This window comes from Cololabis saira, chromosome 17 (assembly GCF_033807715.1).
Source record: "Cololabis saira isolate AMF1-May2022 chromosome 17, fColSai1.1, whole genome shotgun sequence".
In the NCBI taxonomy this organism is placed as follows: Eukaryota; Metazoa; Chordata; class Actinopteri; order Beloniformes; family Belonidae; genus Cololabis; species Cololabis saira.
This window is the reverse complement of record NC_084603.1, coordinates 11,639,950-11,660,939: the sequence shown is the minus strand read 5'-3', so window position 1 is coordinate 11,660,939 and position 20,990 is coordinate 11,639,950. Positions and strand designations below refer to the sequence as shown.

Here is a 20,990-nt window from a genome sequence, read left to right as displayed (position 1 = left end):
GTTTAGCGTCCAGTTTTGTGTTAATGATTCATGTTTAAATGCGCTCATGGATTCGGGTAAAAAAAAAAAAAATCGGGTAAATGGTTATTGATGTCATTAATTAATAGCCTGCTTACTGTGTTGTCTTCCATAATATTTGTAAATATATATAATATAAACTCCTAAGTATGTGTTTATGTGAGTGTGTATATATAAATATATTGAAGTGTCAGTGTGTTGTTGTTTTTTTTCTTGGTCTACTTATCATTGAATATACGAGGGGGTGCTTTTCACGGCAGGGGTGCTGAATACGGCACAACAATTTGCCTCTTCCACTAATATCTCTAACTCCAACTCGTCAAATTTCATTTTGCGCTCGCGACTATATCCTGCTTTCCATCCAGACCATGGCGCAAAGTTTGCCCCGCAAACCGTAAGACGCGCAACACCTCATTTAAATACTGAGGTTTGCACCTGTTATCATTTGCGCACGCAATCTTAGTTGATCACCCGCAAAACACACAACAACAGCACGCGCAAACTTTTTCAGTGCACACGCAATTTAGTACTCTTTATTTAGGATCTTAGTAAATCGGGCCCTAAGCGTTTCCCTTAGTAGCCATCAAGGCAGCAGCCTGCTTGTTTTTCCTGTAACTCTCAGTTCAGACTTTTGGAGTCCCACAAACTAACCACGTTTGATAGGACTCCTTCTTCAGTCTGACAGCCTGTCTCACCCACAGTGTCCACCACCAGGTTCAAGGTTTCCCACCATGACAGGCACTGACAACCTCACATTGAAAGTTCATGATTCAAATTATTAAACAAAAATAATGAAGTTTGCATAAATTGAAGCTTTGGAGTCTGAATTTCGTCCTTTCGAATACCATTGGGAATTTGTGTTGCTATTATAGTATATTTCTTTATTTGACACAGCGCGTTAAAATGCCTCCGTATTTTGTTTCTATGGGATTCAGAAAAGCTTAGTGTTCATTTTTTAATATTAATTTAATCATCTTTATCATTCTCAGAGTTCTGCTGGTTAATTAGATTGTTATCCATTAGGATGATATAAAGCCATTGGAGGACTGTATTTTCCACAAGGCTACACTTTGAAAATGGCACAGACATGAGCTGACGTGTTTATTTTTAATTTAATTTACAAGCCATAAATGCTATTATTCATCGCTTGAATATGATCACATCTCATGCAGAGGCATTATTGTTTGGCATGCATACACAGAGTTATCTTCCAGTGAGCTACAGTGATAATTTTCAGTTCAGTTCAGAAATATGGCATGACTCTGAAAAGCTCTAAGCCCTTCAAAGCTTTAACTCCCAAGTTGTGAAAGTTGTATACTACATTTCCCCCGACATCACTTATCTGTTTTGCATCTTTTCTTTAAATAAGCAAATCCGCCAATTTATTCAGTTTCCAAAGTTGTTAGATGGCACAGTAAGCACCAGTCAGCAAGTAAAGAGCAAACAAAGGCTGTGTTCAAAATCACCACCTATTCGCTATAATTGTCAATAGATAGTGTGTTTGTGATTTTGTGGTGCTGTCCAAATATATAGTGAGGATTATTTTAGGCTACAGAGTGCATTCAGTGTATCCCACAATGCATGATGAAAAGTACATGTGCAACCAAGCACCAACCTTCTTACTTCTGCATTGACAATAGCTAGCCGCTATCACTTCCTCATCTGTAATCATTATGCTACTACGCTTAGCGAAGCATTTGTATTTACCCAGCGTCAGCTAAACGCAGCTGTCATTTTTCACCCCACTCCCCTCCGGGGGGCGTTACAGGTCTCGCCGCACCCGAACCAGCAGGTTCAGAGGAAGTTTCTTTCCTGCGCCTGTCACTCTACTGAACTCTAGCTCTGCATCCCGGTGACATCCATAGCTCTAAATACTATACATATCGGTATATATGGCTCATACCAAATATTTATAGGCCTATTTATTCAGTTTTTCTGTAATATACTGCATCCTGTTAATACACTGAACACATTGTTCTTACCACTACTTTAATGGCACTGCCATTACATTGCCATATCTGTACATGTTGTTCCTATATTGTTCTTAACAATATTTATTTCACCCTCAGAAGGTCACTGCTAACTCACTGTACATGTTTATATTTATATTTAATTTACCTCCTACAAAACAACTACTGTATACACTACTGCCTACACTGCACTATTCCTGTCCTGTCTATGCACCACCTGTCTATACTTTATATATCACATTGCCCTTTTCTGCTTTTTGCACTTCTGGTTAGACACAAACTGCATTTCATTGTCTCTGTACTCGAAATCTGCACAATGACAATAAAGTTGAATCTAATCTAATTTTTGATTTCGCTGTTGAGTCAACATGTTAAATGACATATCCTATTGTAAAGCGCCTAGAGACAACTTGACGCTATATAAATAAAATTTAATTGAAATTTAATTGACATTAAATTAAATTAAACATTTGGAAACATTTTCCAAATGTGTCACTGTTGCACATGACTAGCACCAATGTGTCTGATTGGTTTAGGAAAGAAACCAATAACAGCTTAGTGAGCAGGGAGAACAAAACAAAAAAACTAAACAGCTTTGTTTCTTAAACAATTTTATCTTTATGGATACCCAATGAAAGATTCACTGTTTGGGCCAGATTATGTGTTAACGATACTGACTATATTTTTGAGTTGCAAAGATTTGCAAAGAAGATTTACCCCACTATTACCCAACCACATGTGAGAACCCATCTACTCATACCCAATAAAAGAGCACCATTCGAGGTGCTACCTCTATAAACTGCTGCCAAACATGATCTCCACTTCACGTTTCACTTCATAGGATTACATTAGTTCAACATGCAACAAACAGTTGTTTTTTTTTTCAGTGAAGCACAATACAGCCTCTAGAAATCAATTTACCAAGTCTGTCTGAATGAAATTTCTGTTTAATTTTAATCAAGAAAAATTGAAAGATGTGTGTTTAATATTCACCCTTTTACACAGATTGTAGCTCAAGAGGGAGCTCACACACAGAATGAATTTATATAGTATCTAGTAGTGCACTGCTGAGTAGGTGGTGATTTCCGATAGCCATTGTCTCCGTAACTATCAGGATGAATTACAGCTGGTTCCTCTGAAAATTGCCACAATAATACAAAGCATCTGCCATGTCAAGTTGGTCGGGACCACTGTTTTGCAAACCATACTTACTATCAGCAAATAACCAGCAGCTTGACCCTATGCAATATGCTGGTGGAGCAATAGTTTCATGAGAGAGCTGTTACAAAGATTAATGGAACAATGAAATATCCCATGCCAAACAGAACATGTCATGTTTAGGGCTTTTATCAGATTGTTACATGAGTAACTTTGTTGTTTAGCACCTATTAGCAGCTCAGGGAGAAAATCAGTTGGAGTGTTGAGGATGTGGAGTGAACTCAGACAACACGAATTGATCTGTCAGGAGTCGGACGGACAGTCTTTTATAGCTAATGAAATGAAAATTAATTTATGGAGCAAAGTGGACTTGTCCACCATCGGTATTCCTAATATTTCTCATTACAGATGACGTTGAGTCATGACACTTCACAGTCAGATTTGACCTCATGCACTTCCTTTGTCACAACTATCAGAGACATGCTTTGCACTTTTCCCCTCATACACATGTAAGAGATATCATCCAGCATTGGATCCATGCTCAGAATTATTTAACAATGTCATGCCAGTGATTCACTGGCATCGGGGAGGATGTCATGAATTGGTAAAATGATATAAATGCAACATCACCACGCTGCCTGTTCCACGTGTTTGTAAGAGGTGTGGGAGCAGTTTTGATGACAACTGGGCCAAAAGCAAAAATGAAAGACACAATTACTGAGTCATGATTTGAGGGATGTATTTGAATGATAACGAGGTCTGAAAGTAGAGATTTTTGTTGGTGGAGCTCCAGCAGAGGCGACAGGTTCTCACATGGTGGTGAGTTTGTTGGCCAGAAGTAATGATGGCTGCCAGAGATGTTGCTGGATTTAAGGTGGATCAGAGGTTGTTTTCAGTGAAAATATTCAGCACAGAAGGAAATAATTAGTTGTGATAAATGTCAAAGTAACGTGGAGATAAACTAGACTACCAAACAGCCAAAGTGTGTATACCAGTGTAGACTTAATGATCTGGGGAAGAACTCTGCAGTGTTGAAACAAGTGAGAATACAACAGTACAGAGCTGTGAAAAAAAACAGCTAAATCAGTTCTTATCTCATGAAACAAATGTTTTCTTAAGATTACTGGACATCTGTGGAGCTTTCAAGATTCTCATGACTGTTGGAGAAACCAAAACATGGTGTCAAGGCTTAAATGTGTCATCTTGTTTGAGCAGATCATGTGCCATAGCACAAAACAGCTCCTCAGTTTGGTTTTGTGATTCCATACAAATAAAATCATCTTGACTAGAAAATAGGCCTTTTTGATATCAAAATAAATGCGTGAATTAACTCATTACTATAATGAAACGAGGATTGTTACAGAGAGATTATGCCGTAATTAACTTGTGATTGCAAGATAACAGCGATAAAGATAGAAATTCAAACACAGCCAGTCTTGGGCTTCCAGGATGTCACAAACAGATTAAATAATTTTGATATCCTGGATTCTGCAGCTAAAAGTGTCAGTTTGTCCGTTACTGTGGTTTATTTGATGCATTAATGTCAGGGAAAAACCACGCAATGATGGACTTTAAACATTTATTTGCAGATATTTGCATTGTGCAAGGCTATATACCAGTTCACGTTTGCGTTCAGATAAAAACAACTCTCTCTGCTTATAAGACCAACCTGCCAGGGGTGATATTAAAGCTTACACTATGCTGAACCTACTTGCCTTGCTGTTGCCCAGAAAAGAGGAGAGGCTGCTTTACACGTACCGTAAATCCTTACAGCCATCTACTCAGTTCTGACGGAAAGTCTTGCAAATTTAACTGGCTGAATGGACAAAACCGATTGACCAGAGCATCATTATTTCTTTTGCCAAAAAAGCGGACTTCATCTGTTTGAACCATGTAAACAAGAAGTCCCAATAAGGTGTCTTTTTGTCTGTCTGTACTTCCCCAGCTGTGTCCTTGGCTCTCGCCTTAAACGGAGTCTTCACAAACACCATCAAGCTGATTGTTGGCAGGTATGCAAAACATACCTGTACCAAAATACTGGCTCTGTCTTTTTTTTTTCAAAGTTTAAGTTTTAAGTTCTTATCACTTAAGAGCACATATTTTAGGCATGAATTACCTGTTTTGTCACCATGGACTTGTTTTACAGATAAAATAAAGGACTTTCCTTCATTTCCAGGCCCAGGCCAGATTACTTCCAGCGCTGCTTTCCAGATGGGCAGGTGGATGCGAAGATGATGTGCACCGGGAAGCCAGAGTTAGTCTCTGAGGGACGTAAGAGCTTCCCCAGCAGTCATTCCTCCTGTGAGTATCTCAGTGGAAGAGATGCACGTGATTCATTCGCCATTCAGAACTCCAACTCATTAAAAGGCTTACAGTAGATACTTACACAGTTTGATCCCCATGCTCTGAGCTATATTTCGTAAGGCGGAAATTTGTGTGTCTGCCGTCTGGCTGTGTTCAAGGTGTTTTTTGGTCTTTCAAAGGTAATTATAGGGTCTAATTCACACATCCTCAGGCAGCTTGTCGGGCTGAGTCAAGTTTATTCAAAAACATACCCCCTGCTTCAGCTTCATCTGACTTCCTGCCGTACTCAGACCAGCGTAGGAGGCTGGAAGATGGTGCACATCGTGCGTTTGCTGGGGGGGGTTGCCGCGTTTGTACGAACCCTACATATTATCTGATGGTTCAGGCATACCAATGCAGAAGTTAAAAGGGAAAAAACACTCACACATACACATACTAAATAAGTTAAACGTAAAACGTGATTGCTTTGAAGTTTTCTTTCCCTCTCTCCTGCTATGTTACATCAGTTGTGTCTCACACGTTTATAACAGTAAAACGCTAAAAATTACTCAGAACGTCCTCTGATAATTCATGCAAAATGAGACATTTTTTTATCCTCTAGTGTACCGGGGCCAGACTGTGATATTTATAGAATATTGTTCGCTTTTGTTCATATTTGTTCCACTAGATTCATATCCAGAGTTAACAAAGTAATCAAACACAACCCCTGTGCACAGTATGTTCTGCTGGAAAGCGTAAATAAGCAAATGATTGCATACTACTGAAGTTTAATTATCCAAGGTCAAACTGTTTGACAAAGTACTATAATCATTAACCCCCCCCGGATATTTCATGATCCATTCAGGTTTCAAATGCATGCAGCTCTCCAACACACCTGCTTTGAGAATAATATGCTTTGAAGTTCTAACAGCGTCCCATTAGGGATGGCAAAGAGGGACGATGCTGTGTAATCCGCTGCAGCGCCGGGTCTGGATTGAATTCATCTATGCGACAGCTCTAATAGCCTCGTGTCGTTGCACTGTGTGAAAGAGATTGAGGGAGCAGTGCAGTGGGGAGAGAGGAGCACCCATATAGCAGCTCATCTAGACAGAAGAGGAAATCCAATTTCCTGTCTGTATTCCTTTTTCCCAGGCAACACTTGCTGAACCAAGCTTATACGTTACAGCTTTTATCGTGACGAGGGACATGGGAACAGGGCCGGATAGATTACAAATGTGAGTGTAACCTTATGTTAAGGGGCATCTGTGCATAACACAACATCCCATGTGGATGATATCAAGCCTTTGATGAGTGAGTGAGGGAAACAGTTTCACATCCCCAGACTCAGACATGAAGATTTCAGTTTAATCTGCATGGCGAGCTTTAATGCAAAAGGATCCAACTGGATCGGCCAGGAGAAGTATATCCACAACACTTCTTTGATGAGAGCGATTTTTCAAAGCACACAAACTAATTTCGTTGCCCTGCAGAGTTTGTGAGGCAGCTCCTGTTTGACATGATTAGAAGCCTTTTGTTCACCTCGTAGTAAAGTTATAAAGTAACGGGAATTGGAGGAGACAAGCCTCTGAGAGGGAAAAACAAACAGATAATTACCAACTACCCTGAACCCACTGCACCAATACAGCAGTGAAGAAAGCACTTCCAGGAGCATTAACTGTTATTGTCCACATCTTATTTATGGCTATCTCACCATTTCCCTTCTTACATATTAGTCTAATAGCAACCATCCATAAATACACACTGTTTAAAACCACTTCCCATCTTTACTATTTGCATTCTCCTTAATGTTTAAGTGATTCCCGTAAATAAATGTAATTACATTTTTAAATCCCCACTTTACTTTGTCAATGCACTTTCTTACAAGTTAAATAACCGTAGCATACAAAGTCCTCCATAGTAGCTGCGTTTCCAGAGAGAATAGCACTTCTACTCACATATTTCTGCTGCAAGCTACACTTCAGTGACCAATGGAACAATTACGCAGCTCTAATAAGAAGTTTCCGTTGAGCTTTTGTGTGTTAATGAATGAGACCACCCAAGGGTCCAAGTGGAAGGCTAATATGTATTTGTTCTTGTTAGTATGAGAGCTTTGTCCTGCTGGTCCCGGCAGGAGGCAAAGGTCAGACCCGGAGGGAGAGACTGACTGATGAAAAACACGGTGAAGTCTGCTCTACAGCTTTTTCGTTCTTGAGGATGAATTTCACATACCCTTTTGTATCACAAAGGGAAACACATCTAAAACTTCTGGCACACAAACCATTTTTAGCTATTTGCTGTGTACAAAGATGAGTCACGTCATTGGAACAGATTAAAGAAAATAGAAAAAAGGACCACAGTATCTTAGTTTTACACACAATCCATAAAAATAGGCGTACAGCAGAAACAGTACACTGGGGCTGTTATCTTAGTAAGTGGAGCAAAACCTCCTTTTCTGTTTTATATAACATATTCAGTGACATACATTCATCATGTCTGAATATATACAACATGGTTTAAATTTCACCTATCGATGAACATCGATGTTGAACCAAAGTTGATGTTATGTTTGTACGCATTATCTTTCTTTTTTTTTTTTTTTTTTTTATACCTTGTCTGCACACATATTAATGATTGATACCATGCCGGTAAAAACCGAAGGCATATATATGTGCATTATTACTATATTTAATACATATATATCCACATACAAACCCAGTGAGTTTTTTTTTTTTTTTTTTTTTGTACGCATTATCACTGCAACTCGTAGAGCTGTGAAGGTACATTTGCAGACCTGCTCAGCTGCAATAATTGTGATTTTTATTCCCAAACTTTAGGATCCGCTTCTGAATATGTTCTAAAGTTTCCACTCATTCTTGACCAAATGCCATGATGTCTCTCCACTAGTTAAAATGACAACTCATTAAAAATGAGTTTTGAATGAGTTAAGATGATAACAAACCCCATCCATACGAATACATAAAAATCCACTGAACATTTGGACACATCATAATATGTTTGTGGAGGATAAGATTTCGTTATAACACTCGCTTGTTAATTAGCTGACTCGATCAGCAGATTGTTTTCAGCGGCACAATTCATGTTCTCCCATGAGGCCCATCTTCCCTCTCCTTTTTAGCCAAAATAAACCAAATTCTATAACGGTGCTGATGTGGGTAACAGGAGAGCAGTCATTCACTCCTAGTATCACAAACATGTCCAATGTTGACATCAGAAATCCAAACACATTTGTTATAGGAAGCTTGTTTATTGAACGAGTGAGATGGTGGATTTTAATGACCTGACTTTTAAAAACGTACTAATTAATTTAATTTTCTCGAAGCTGTTTTAATTACTCCATCATGAGGAACACAGACTTTCATATCCATTTATTAGCAGTTGTATTGTCAGTCTAATCATGCTACTTTGTAGCAAATGCATGTGAGAGAAAACAAAAGTCTGCTTATCTGGGCTGCCTTTTTATTATTCTTTGGATATAGGGCCCTTTTTTCTTTGGGGTGTACGTGCTTGAATTTCTGAACGGACTCAAAAATGCCACCATAACACAACCCTTTGACACACTTTGCTGTAAAATTACATCTATTATTGAACCCTTGTATGGTACAGTGACCTCACATCCAAATCAGGGGCAAATCCCTTTTCAAAAAGACTTTGGATTTTGAAGCGAAAATACATCTCCAAAAACTTAGCACAGAGCAGTGTTCATGGCTGGAGTCTCCGGGAACAAGAGACACCAGCAGACCAGTTATCAGAGTTTTACATGAAGAATGTTGTCCCATTACTGTTTGATATCGGATTCCAGCTGCTTCGCAGTTCTGGGTTTTCCTCGAAGCATTTTTCATTAATGATGCAGCAAATGTTTTGAAGTGCCAAAAAAGGCAGATCAGTTCAGCAGGAAGGTCAATTAAGCACACAAACTCTTATACTACAAAATAGATGCAGAATGAGGTCTTATAAGGCAGTGGTCCTCAACCTTTTTTCAGTGATGTACCCCCTGTGAAATATTTTTTCAGCTAAGTACCCCCTAACCAGCGCAAAGCACTTTTGGTTGTAAAAAAAAAAAAACCTAAAACAGAGCACTGTGCCATCAGTGCCTAATTTATTAAACATAAAAATATTGCTGCTACGCTTCAACCACGACTCCATCGTTGTTCCAAGTGATTGACAGGTGAAGCCAGGTGATTGACAGGTTAGGTGGAACCATCCTGGTGTGGGGGATACTCTGTGGTTTTAGGATAATAAGTTGAATAGCCTACTCCTGAAGATAAAATTAATTTTTTGAATTTAGACTTATATTTTCCTCAATTATTTATGAAAAATTTATTTTTAAAGGATTTTTGCATGGATGCTACGTTTTAAATATATGTATATTTTAAAATCTCACGTACCCCTTGTAGTGCCTTCTTTCAAAGTACCCCCAGGGGTACGCGTACCCCCATTTGAGAACCACTGTTATAAGGCATGTTTCCACTAGCGGGAGTTCCGGGTAGATTTTACGGGGCCGGGCCGTGTGCGTGCGTTTCCATTACCAGGTAACGTGGCGTTCAGGAACCTTTACGGGGCCAAAAAACAGCCCTGGAGTAGGATAGGACTTTTTTTTTTTTCGACGAAACGGGCTACCTGGAGGGTAGTCTTTGCTGATTGGGTATTCTAAAAGCACGAAATGACATTCAACCCTCTCACGTGAACTTAAAACATTTAGGCATTTTGACTAGAAACGTTTTGCTATGAGTGCATTTGATGAAGTTTGAGATTTACATGAAAAAAAAACGATGGATGGACCAATGAGTCGGTTCAGGTCTTGCGGTCATATTGCAACAATAGAGGTCCGGGGGGTTCTTTTAATCTCAATCCCTACGACTGTGGTGTATGTTTTAAAAAAGAAAAGCAAGTACCATCCGTTGTTTACATGTTTTTTCATCTTTTAATTTTCCGGTGGCTGTTTGTGAACTGCAAAAAATGAGCTTTACTGCCAGTGCCACCTGGTGGTCGGCGGAGCTATTTTTTCAGTCAAAGGTTCTTGGGTGCTAGACTAGAGTATTGGAAATTGGGTCCGAAGAGTTAGGGTTCCTGTCTGGCAGGTCTACCCGGAACTCTAGCTAGTGGAAATGCGCCTATAATCTTACCCTGAAAGATGCAAGACCTTCCCTGAAAAAGATTGATCTTTATATATATTTCAGCACTGATGTCTCCTTTCTCTATGTGTGAGCTGCCCATGGCATTGGCCTTAATGCATCCCACAAGCGCAGACTTTTAAACAGAGACCTGATAATACATCAGATAATCCCTTTCCTCTTTGGACAGGAAGATTTGGCATCCATTTGAAATGGCAAAAAAAAATTCTTGAATTGGATTTTGGATTTGACTGCAGAATGATGTTTACACATGGCTTCTTCTTAGCACGATAGAGCTTGAACCTGCATTTGTGGTTGGCAGTAGCGTGTGTTTGAGGACAGTGTGATTCAGAGATGTTCTCCACAAGTGTTCCTGAGCATATGCATATCATTTCTTTTACAGAATCCTGCCTGTTTTTATTGCAATTCCTCCTGATTCAGAATATGACAGGCATCCTACATGATTTTCAGTCTGGTCCCATCTGTTTCTCTTGACTCTCTTAAGCTTTTGTGTGTGTAAATAATGAGACGTGAGCTAGTCAAAGTTGTTTTTTGTTTATAGTTCTATGCAGGGAAACTTTTTTCTGAAATAATTCTAAATTTGCATTGCATTCTGTGTTTATTTACATTTTACACAATTTCCCAGCAGGTTTTGGAGAGTTGGAAAAGCTTTGCCAAAAAGAGGCTTTTGTACCGCATCTCTGGTATTTTGACAAAATTGTGACAAGTGTGAGCTCAGGATATTATATTTACTGTATATCTATATAGTATATAAAAAGGGGATAATGTGTCTCTTTTTCTGCTTTCGTTAGAAGGCTCAAACGCTATTGCACCTCACACATCACTTTCATTGGGCATCTTTGTTTTGTCTCAGGAGAATACGTTTTACAAGCTTTTCAGATGAATGAAGTGGATTCATTACCAAAATGTTTTTCCCCTTTCAAAGTCCTCTGGCCTTTGGGGACTGCTGCTCCTTCTTGAGGTGCATCCGTCAGCGGTTTTATTAGACACACCTCATTGCACGTACAGCGCCTACAGGGTACTATACTCCACATATTCACTCGTCTGCATTAAAGCTAACTGTGAGTAAATACTATAAGGTTTTAGTTTCCTATCCAGGTTATTTCCCTGGTTGATTGGTCTGTATCTACTGCCACTTTGAAATATCACGTTACTGGATTAGTATTTAACTGGACGAATCCTGTTTCCTTTAAACAGAGAGAGAAAATGTAGCTGATGATGCTTTTGAACCAGAACAAGAATTTGCAGGCCTTCTAGTATGAAACAAAGTACCTGTAGATGAAATTGTGATTAATTCATGCTTGATTTTTGTTGCACAAAACCGCTACAAGTTGAAAGATAAACTGTTTAGTAAAGTCAGCAGACCAACTCAGAGGTTCATGGATAATTTACTTCAATCTTTCTAACTAATTAATGGGCATCCTCAACTATGATGTGAGAATATGGTTTGAGCAATTAAAATGAAGAGTGTAAGCTGCCGTGTAGTTTGAGATGTGGAGCAGTCACCAAGAAGTGATGCTTAGTCTGAAGGACTTGGACTTCGGTAGGGAACAGAACGTGAAAGTAATGTATCTTCTGTCAAACCCATAAGGTGCCCTTTGTGGGTGGTGATGATGACTCTGTGCAGTTTTCTGTATCACATGTTGCCAACAAACATTTACATAGCATGATTCATATCTCTCTTGTTTGCCATATGGAGTTCTTAGTGAAAGAGGATATTATGCACTTGGTTGGTGTGACGGAGAAAGATGGAGAGACAGTGGAAATGGTGAGAGGTGATCCACAATGGAGGCCCTCCTAAAGGAAACAACAGAGAAGAAGATGAGTCTGGAGCTGGGTAAACATGTCTGAAAGGGTTCAGTTTTTGGAATTGAATTATTTGTTCTATACTTTCATCCAAAATTATTTTGTTGAGTTGCTTAACAGGATGGTCAGGAGCTTGTTGCAGTATGTAGCTCGCTCATCTGGAGTTTTAAAAGTGTACAGATTACTTGTAGTAAATAGATTCTAACATCCAAAGTCAATGTGTTAAGAATCTTCTGCATGTATAATGGAAAATGTAATGGGAGGCCCATCAGCAGGTGGTTATGAGTCATGGTTGCAAAAATGAAAATAAGATGTTTATAAATGTGCATGAATCAAAGTAACCTGGAAAAAGCTTTTTATTCCATTGTATGCAAAATCTCAAGCCAGCGGGAATACCACCCTGCACCATTTGTATGAAAATCAGCTTAGCTTGATCTGCTATTATAGTTCACAGTAGAGACAGTTCACAGGCAGTTTGTGATGGAGTGTCATTGACTGCAACATGGTGACGAGCTTAGATGACAAAAGTAAACAGCAAAGATGCTAAACTCAGAGATGTTGGTGATAAATCGTAAAGCTGACTCTGGTGTTGTCTGAGCTGTTTGCACATTTGCCCTACTAACATTCATATTCTAATAACTGTCACAGCTTCTCTTGTTCTGATTATACAACTTAACTAAATATAAATATTCAGCATAATAATGTAATGAGGTATATTATAGAGAATTATAGACTTTTAGAGATGTTTGTTTTCAGTATATGTGCATATGAGGTGCATTTCCTGACTTTATTTCCTTCAACATGCTGCTGTCTGTTAGAGTAATAGTGAAATAAACATGGATCAGTGGTTTTTATGGCTGCCTGTTGGATGACGGCACTCACAGAGGAGGGGGGGGCAGGGTGCAGTCAACAGTGAAGGTGGAAAGAAAGGAAGTTCAGCCACTCGACACGCACTGACGAATACAAATGTTGCATTATAATTATTAAAATCAAATACTTGCTTATAATTTGTTTCTATGCGAAGCACTCTGAAATTCTTTGAATGAAAAGTGCTCTATAATTAAAATCTATTATTATTTATTATTACACCCCAACTAGTTATAGATGACAAGTGAAAAGATAAATGGACTGTGTTGGACTGAGGGCAACTCGATTGTGACTATGAAACATGGACAGAGGTGATTTTGAGCCTGAATCATAGGTGCCACACGTTTACATCCAAACTGAGGGGATTTTAACTCCCCTGGACTGTATTCCAAAGGCCAAATGTTGTGGCAAGTTTACAAGTTTGTTATGCTGCTGCTTCAGTGCATCTATCCAATTTTCATATTTGAGTCACATATAAGCGTATGTGAGGTGCAGAGCTATAAAACAAGTTCCAGTGGTTTTGTGCAGGTGTGCAGTTTCTCTTGGATCCCTGGCTGTGTCTGTTTGATTTTGAGCTCACAAAAACACCATGCTTGGTGTAGATAAACATCGTATTTCTTCCAAGAAGCATCATTTTTGCATCCCTGTTGCTCCCAATAGTTGTCACCACTTGTTTTGCAGGTAAGTCTATGGCAGCCTCATGACCTCATTTAACTCACACTGACCTGAAATGCTGACTGGCTGCAAAACAGGAAAATGCAGCGAACAATAGTGGCACCGAACCAAGAAGCCCACTAGAGAGTCTGTTCTGCCAGAAATTTAAATGTAGGAGTGTACAATATAAATGCAATGAAGTAAATTAGGCTCAAGCTTGTCCCCATGACTTTAAATGATATGGATGGATGGATGGATGGATGGATGGATGGATGGATGGATGGATGGATGGATGGATGGATGGATGGATGGATGGATGGATGGATGGATGGATTAAAACCCAATACCAGTCTAAAATGTATAAAATGTGTAATGTCCCAGAGACAGTTAGACTTCAAGTCTCTGCTCTCTCCTTCAACCATTCTTCCTCTCACTTTCAGGCTGTTGTCATCCTTTATGTTTGTGCCAGCTTTTGGCTTAAGTGAGAAATGAGCAGTTGGTAGGTGGTATTTGATTTGCTGCAGCAGAAAACTAATGTCCGTACCTCTGCACAATCTCAACAACTATCACACCATCCTTTATACATGCAATTAGAACACCTCCATTTCTTTCACATTTGCCAGCAGATGTTGCTATGTGTAAGTCCTACTAGTACATACATAATTACATAATTAGTAGTAGTATACCCATGCACAGTTTTAACACTGAACACTATTAATAATCAATTCTTTATGTGGTACAACAACAACTTACATTTTCCGATGCAGCATACACAGTGATACATGCACACTCAACGTTGTTGAATATGTTTTCTTTATTAAGCAAGCTTTGCTTAGTTTAGCAAATCTAGTTGTTTGGTTGCCTCAGGCTGCAGCAAACATCTATTTATTACTTGCAGTTTTTTTGTCTTTGGACTTGGTGAAATAATTAAGATCAAGAATACTTTTATTTGTAGATTTGTCTTAAATAAAAGGAAGCTGCTGCACAAACAAGTGGACGCATAAAATCAACTGAATCCAGTGAAGACTTAAAATAACAGGACATCAAACATACAACAAAAGACTATGAGTGAATAAATAAATAATAGGGCAAGCGTGAAAATCAGTAGGATCTCATTTCATATTGATGTTAATATGCTTAACTGAAAGACTATTGAATGAGTTTGCACAGAGGAACAATATCTGCAGCAAGTTGGCAAAATTCATTTCAACTTGATGGTTGTCATTAATTAGTTTTTTGTTGATACTGCAGATATTACTTAATGGTCTTCATTCTCTTATCTTGTCACTATAATTTTCTTTATTAAGCCAAACATAAGGATGTAATAACTGGATATGTGCGAAAAATGCAGCTGCGAAGTATTATAATAAGACCTAGATACAGTATGTTTTTTTCTGTAGTCCCTTACGGACAGAACTTTCAAGCTGAGACTGTTGGAATGATATTCAACTTTATTTTGAATGTAAATGACCCTGAGAAAGAATTGTGGGGAATTTTCTTCTTGCATCACTGTTGCGCTATGGGATGAGTTAACAGCAGGGGAGCAAATAGGGCACTAGCTCTATGTGCAAAGGGGAGCTGGCTTGGCAGAACACACCAGACAATGATGGAGTTTTTCCAAGCTGTCATTGGAGGAGAAGTGGAGTGTAACCAGGACAGGTTACCAGTCCATCACAGAGCTAGCCGTGCCAACCATGCTTATTCACATTTTTTTCTCTTAAAATGGGTTTGGAACTTGATTTACAACCATTTCCACTGACACAAAAGGTTCTGAATGAATCACAATCGCAGGCGAAGGCGAGGGCGAGCTCTATGCGATCACTCCTGAAAGGTTGTCCAGTAGTCACTATTCAAATCAGCCAACACGGCTGCCAATGCTTACTTTTGTTTCTTTCTGACTGGTTGTCTATCCAAGGATGTCCTGAAATTTGTACAAGTGAGTATAGACATGCATGTTCTCTTATACACTCAATTTTGTAAACTGTCGGTCAAGCCAGTGTGCATTTTTTTGCTAAAGGACCAATTTTTCAGTCATGTAGGGTAGGTAGTGTAGGTCGGTGTGTAGGTTAAAATACCCCCGCACCCCAAAAAAAAAAAAAAAGAAACCTCCAACAACCTAGAAACAGCAAGAGAGTGAAGAGAGAAGAAATAAGTGCAGTCACATCACAAAAAACATGATTATGTATATTACATATCTACCAAGTCAGAGTGCCAAATAACTAGCTTTCGGCCATCCAGTCTTGTAATACCAGTTTCTGCCATGTTTGGTGATAGCGAGTAACATAGCAGCCTCAGTACAACACGATGACACCAAAAAGTTTCTCGGTTTGTAGCCGTACTGGAACTTGTTTCCAGTCATGTTGGTACTGCACCGAAGTTAACATTTTAGGATAGGTAAACAGAAACTGCAAGGATAACTGATGCCCCCTGGAAGAGAATATTCTCAGCACCACAACCTCCCTGTGCAGGGAAAAAGCCAAGTTCAGAAGTGAAAATAGAGAAAATAAAAACAAAGGTAAGAACATAGTGTCAGGCAGGTGAGGTGAGGACCCAGATGCAGGAGAGTGAGGCAGGAGTTTCCAACAAAAAGAGTTTATTCCAAAAAGGCAAGGACCAAAAACAAAACGCTGCTTGGCAGGATCCAAAAACTAAACAGGGATCCAAAAACTTGAGGAGGAAACACGTGGCAGGGAACATGGAGGACAAAACAGTACGGACCGACAGGGAACAAGGGAATGACAAGACCAGATATACTCAGGGGATAACGCGACACAAGGACAATCATGGCAGATGAGACACAGGCGGGGCAAAACAGAAACTCAAAGACTGGGGGGGAAGTGTCAAACCCTGACACATAGTAGTTATCTAGTCAAAGTTGAGATGCTCCAGGTCCGCTGCACGTAACAAAAAAGGGGTAACGGTGACATCCTGAAGTACTGATTAAAAAAAAACGTTTCATTCAGATGGAGTTCTTGGAATCACCATACTGGTGCCGGAACACCGGCTTCACCCGGTAGCTTCGGCCACTTTGGCCACGGGTTTTCACTGTAGGTGCAACAGCAATGACCCTCCTCTGTTTACTCAACATCTTTGAAAATGGAACCAGGCAACTGCATTTTATACTCGAGTTGTCCCTCGAAATACAAGCGGGAATATTCGTGACTGGTTACAGAGTGGTGCACGTAATAAATCGCAAACATTTTATCCATTAAGTGTTTGTTTGATTATTCGCGGGTCACATATTTCAATTAAATTAAAAGTTTATCATTTTTTCTCTGGCCATCCAGTTGAATTTTTTTTTTGTATTGATTCATCACATAAAAATAGTAAAGTTAAATATTAATGTACGTACCTCTAAACGGCCAAATAGTTGGAGCAATACGACTGCATCCAAATTCGCTTGGTTAAAATGGACATCCGGCCTTTGACTTTGGGTTTTTATTCGCAATGCATTTGAGGTTGAATTGGTGCTGTACAATTGACACAAAGGGACTGTGTGTTTTTTTGTTTCTTACGTGAGGGTAGGCAACCTCACTTTGATAAGCTATACTACCCCCATTTTGACTGGAGGTTGGAGTACGAGTAACATTTTTGGCTTGACATCCCGCATTGCTTTTTTAGGAAGCCCAGTTTTCCTAGTGTTTTTGTCTTTCTCTATGTCTGTCTTTTTTGATTAACATCTAGACTACAGGTAGGAAGACAGTTTTTACTCATGCTGCTTAATCTTGATCCTCTTCTCTTCTCTTCTCTCCACTTCTCTGTCTGATAGTTGCGTTCTCCGGTCTTGGTTTCACCTCTTTCTACCTGGCGGGAAAGCTGCAGTGCTTCACAGATCAGGGTCGAGGCCGCAGCTGGCGTCTCTGTGCCATGATACTCCCTCTTTACAGCGCCATGATGATTGCATTGTCCCGGACCTGCGACTACAAACACCACTGGCAAGGTCTGCCCAACATCTCAGACGCATGCACATAACTTTACTGCGTTAAACTTTGTTTTTTTCATCATTGCAAAATCTGCTTGTGACAGCATGTATTTTATCAAATATTGCTCGATATTCTTTTATGATCACAATAGGGATCATAAAATAGGGAGCCGTCGCTTGGCGGCCCGCAGCTTCTGCCTCCCGGCCTCTCAGCTGCGGCGCCGCCAGCCCCTCCCGCGCTGCTGCGGCGACCCTCCGCCGTGGCGCAAGGGTGGGTCGCTCCGCGGCCACGAGCGCTTCCAGCCTCACCAGTTGCTGCTCGCCCTGGTCACGGAGCAGGTCGGCCAGGTCCGCCATGGAATGGGCGAGCGCCTCCAGGGCCCGCTCCGTGCCTCCCTTCTCCATCCCGTCGGGCCCCACGTTGGGCGCCAGTGTAGCAGTGCGAGTGCTACAGGGCCCGACCGACAGGATAGAGGAGGACACGGAGTTTTGTGCAGAACCCTTTTATTGCACACACAACACCACCACACGTGCACAAGCACCACGACCAGCAGTTTCTGCTTCTCTGCAGCAAGGTTGAATTATGGTTTTGCGTTAAATCACCTCAGCCTACGCCGTAGGGTACGAGCGTCTGCTAAACACGCCCAAACACAGTGACAGCCAATTAATGTCCACTTCAAGGTGTGACTGACCATTGTTTTCCACCCACGCAAGAAGCCCACCTCACAAACACAGATTTCAAAATAAAGTCAATTCGCAAACAGAAAAAGTAAAGTTAGAGATTAAAAAATAGATTCAGCGATTAAAAAGCATAACGCGCTAAATATGCCTATATATATATATATATATATATATATATATATATATATATATATATATATATATATATATATATATATATATATATATATATATATATATATATATATATATATATATTGCTTCTGCAGAGATATAAGTAAGCAGCAATAGTGCAGTTCATTGAACTTGAGCGGTCTCAATTTGCTTCCAGTGTAAACACAAGCTGGGAGCTCCCATTAGCCCAGCTGCTGCACTACGCTTGATGGATATTAATACTCTCACCATTTCTTTTGCACTCTGGAGGTGTCGAAAAGGCCACTAAACTAATGTATTAAATCAAGTTGTGCTCTGTTAAATTTAGTTGACAGACCTCAGTGGAATATTCAGATCACAAGCTCATGTGCTGTGTGGTTTTTGAATGTTATGCATTGCTGTGCTGTTTTTCATTTCACTCAGAAGAAATGAATAAAAGGGAGGTGTAGCTTTGATATAAAATCATGTTACAGTGTGAATTTAGTGTAATGTGATAAGATGCATTATAGCATAAAGAAAACCAGGTGTGATACAGAACTATTCAGCGTACGTGAAAGCAATAAATGCAGCCTGTCTGGAGGCACGCAAGCCTAGCACTGAGATGAACAGATTCATTGCTTTGCCTTTCATGTTTCTTTCATCAACCTCTAAACTAGCCAGGCGTGATGAATGTTCACTCAAACACTATTGCACCTACAGCTAAGCCTAATTAACCAAACACATTTTAAAAGAGCAGGTGTTATTTATCTTCCTCCCCATTTGGGCTAAAATTAGCCGTCCATGCATTCCTTAAAATATGTGTTTTGTGACTTCGCAGACGCCTTTGTTGGAGGAGTGATCGGGTTGCTGTTCGCATACATCTGCTACCGCCAACACTACCCGCCCTTTCTGCACATGGACTGCCACCTGCCTTATGCCAGTCTGGCTGCTGCCACCAACGTGCCCTTGCAGCCTCAGGACGACCCGCAGCCCACCAGCAACGCCACCAGCCTCCCACTGGAGGGCTTGACCGAAGGGCCAGTATGACTAGTAGCCACCACCGAGACAACCACTGACACTTTCAACAAGCCGCCAAGCCCGCTTACCCATTCCTTGTAACTGACTGGCTCCTATATACATTCCAGTGGACCGTAAAATACTTCACCCATTCCCATTTTCAAGCTCTTTGTCTCGGTCATACCCACAGTCACTGTTTTATTTCTGTTTTTTTTTTGTTTTTTTTTCATAAATCTGAACTCAGCAGCTGTTCAAGTTTATATTTAGATGTGGTGTTGGAGATGAACCTATAAAAATAGGACATCACCTCTGAGAGAGAAGAGAGAAAAATACGTTGGAAACCTCCGGAAATATCATACTAACAGCTGTGAGGCAGGATGACAATGTTTTTGCCGAAACTTTTTTGAATAATGAGAGGGGTGGTGTTCATGTTGTTCTATACTGGAGTATATTACATTTTTTGGTACCTAAAGTGTGGGGGGAAAAAACTGTTGAGAAGAGAAAATAAATCCCGTTGAATGTCACAGCAATGAAATCACAAATCAAAATTTTCAAAACAACCAATATTTGTTTTGTACGACGGAGTATTAGGGCCAAACTAAGACAAAAGAAAAAATGGAAATTACGAGAATGAAGTCATAATAATATGAAAATAAAGTCGTAAAATTACGAGAATAAAGTCATAATATTACGAGAATAAAGTCGTAATATTTTGAGAATAAAGTCGTAATATTTTGAGAACAAAGTCATAATATTACGAGAATAAAGTCGTAATATTAAATATATTATGAATATATAAATATAACTTCACAAGATGCTCAATATTCCTCATTTTAACACAGGGAGAAGACTGCTCTTCCTGTTAGAGTTCTCATAAATTACAATATTCTCATAATATTACGATTTTATTCTCATAATATTACGACTTTATTCTCATAAATTACGACTTTATTCTCGTAATGTTACGACTTTATTCTCGTAATGTTACGACTATATTCTCGTAATATTACGACTTTATTCTCATAATATTACAACTTTATTCTATTACGACTTTATTCTCATTATATTATGACTTTATTCTCGTAATTTCCAATTTTTTTTTTGTCTTAGTTTGGCCCTAATACTCCGTCGTAGTTTCGGGATCCCATGTGGGTTTTAAATGGAAAATCAACGCCCCCCATGTGGGATGACCATAAGTTCCATATTGTTCCTTGGTTATGGGTTCTTTCTAAAAAAAACTGGGATCTTATATGGAGACTAACTAGGGCATCAACTTACATGAACTTGAAAGGAAAGGAGCAATGTGGAAATAATGGGCAATCCCACAGG

At 39.6% G+C, this 20,990-nt stretch overlaps 1 protein-coding gene across 1 annotated transcript in view; it reads left to right on the top strand.

The window, feature by feature from the left end:
* Window positions 1-20,260, top strand: part of plpp4 (phospholipid phosphatase 4) — a 59,298-nt gene extending 39,038 nt beyond the window's left edge. The window contains exons 4-7 of the mRNA XM_061745914.1: window positions 5,092-5,155; window positions 5,323-5,447; window positions 17,679-17,849; window positions 19,483-20,260. Of these exons, the coding sequence (XP_061601898.1) occupies window positions 5,092-5,155; window positions 5,323-5,447; window positions 17,679-17,849; window positions 19,483-19,691 (569 nt within the window). The 3' untranslated portion in view covers window positions 19,692-20,260. The remainder of the gene's footprint in view (window positions 1-5,091; window positions 5,156-5,322; window positions 5,448-17,678; window positions 17,850-19,482) is intronic.
* The last annotated feature ends 730 nt before the right edge of the window (window positions 20,261-20,990 follow it).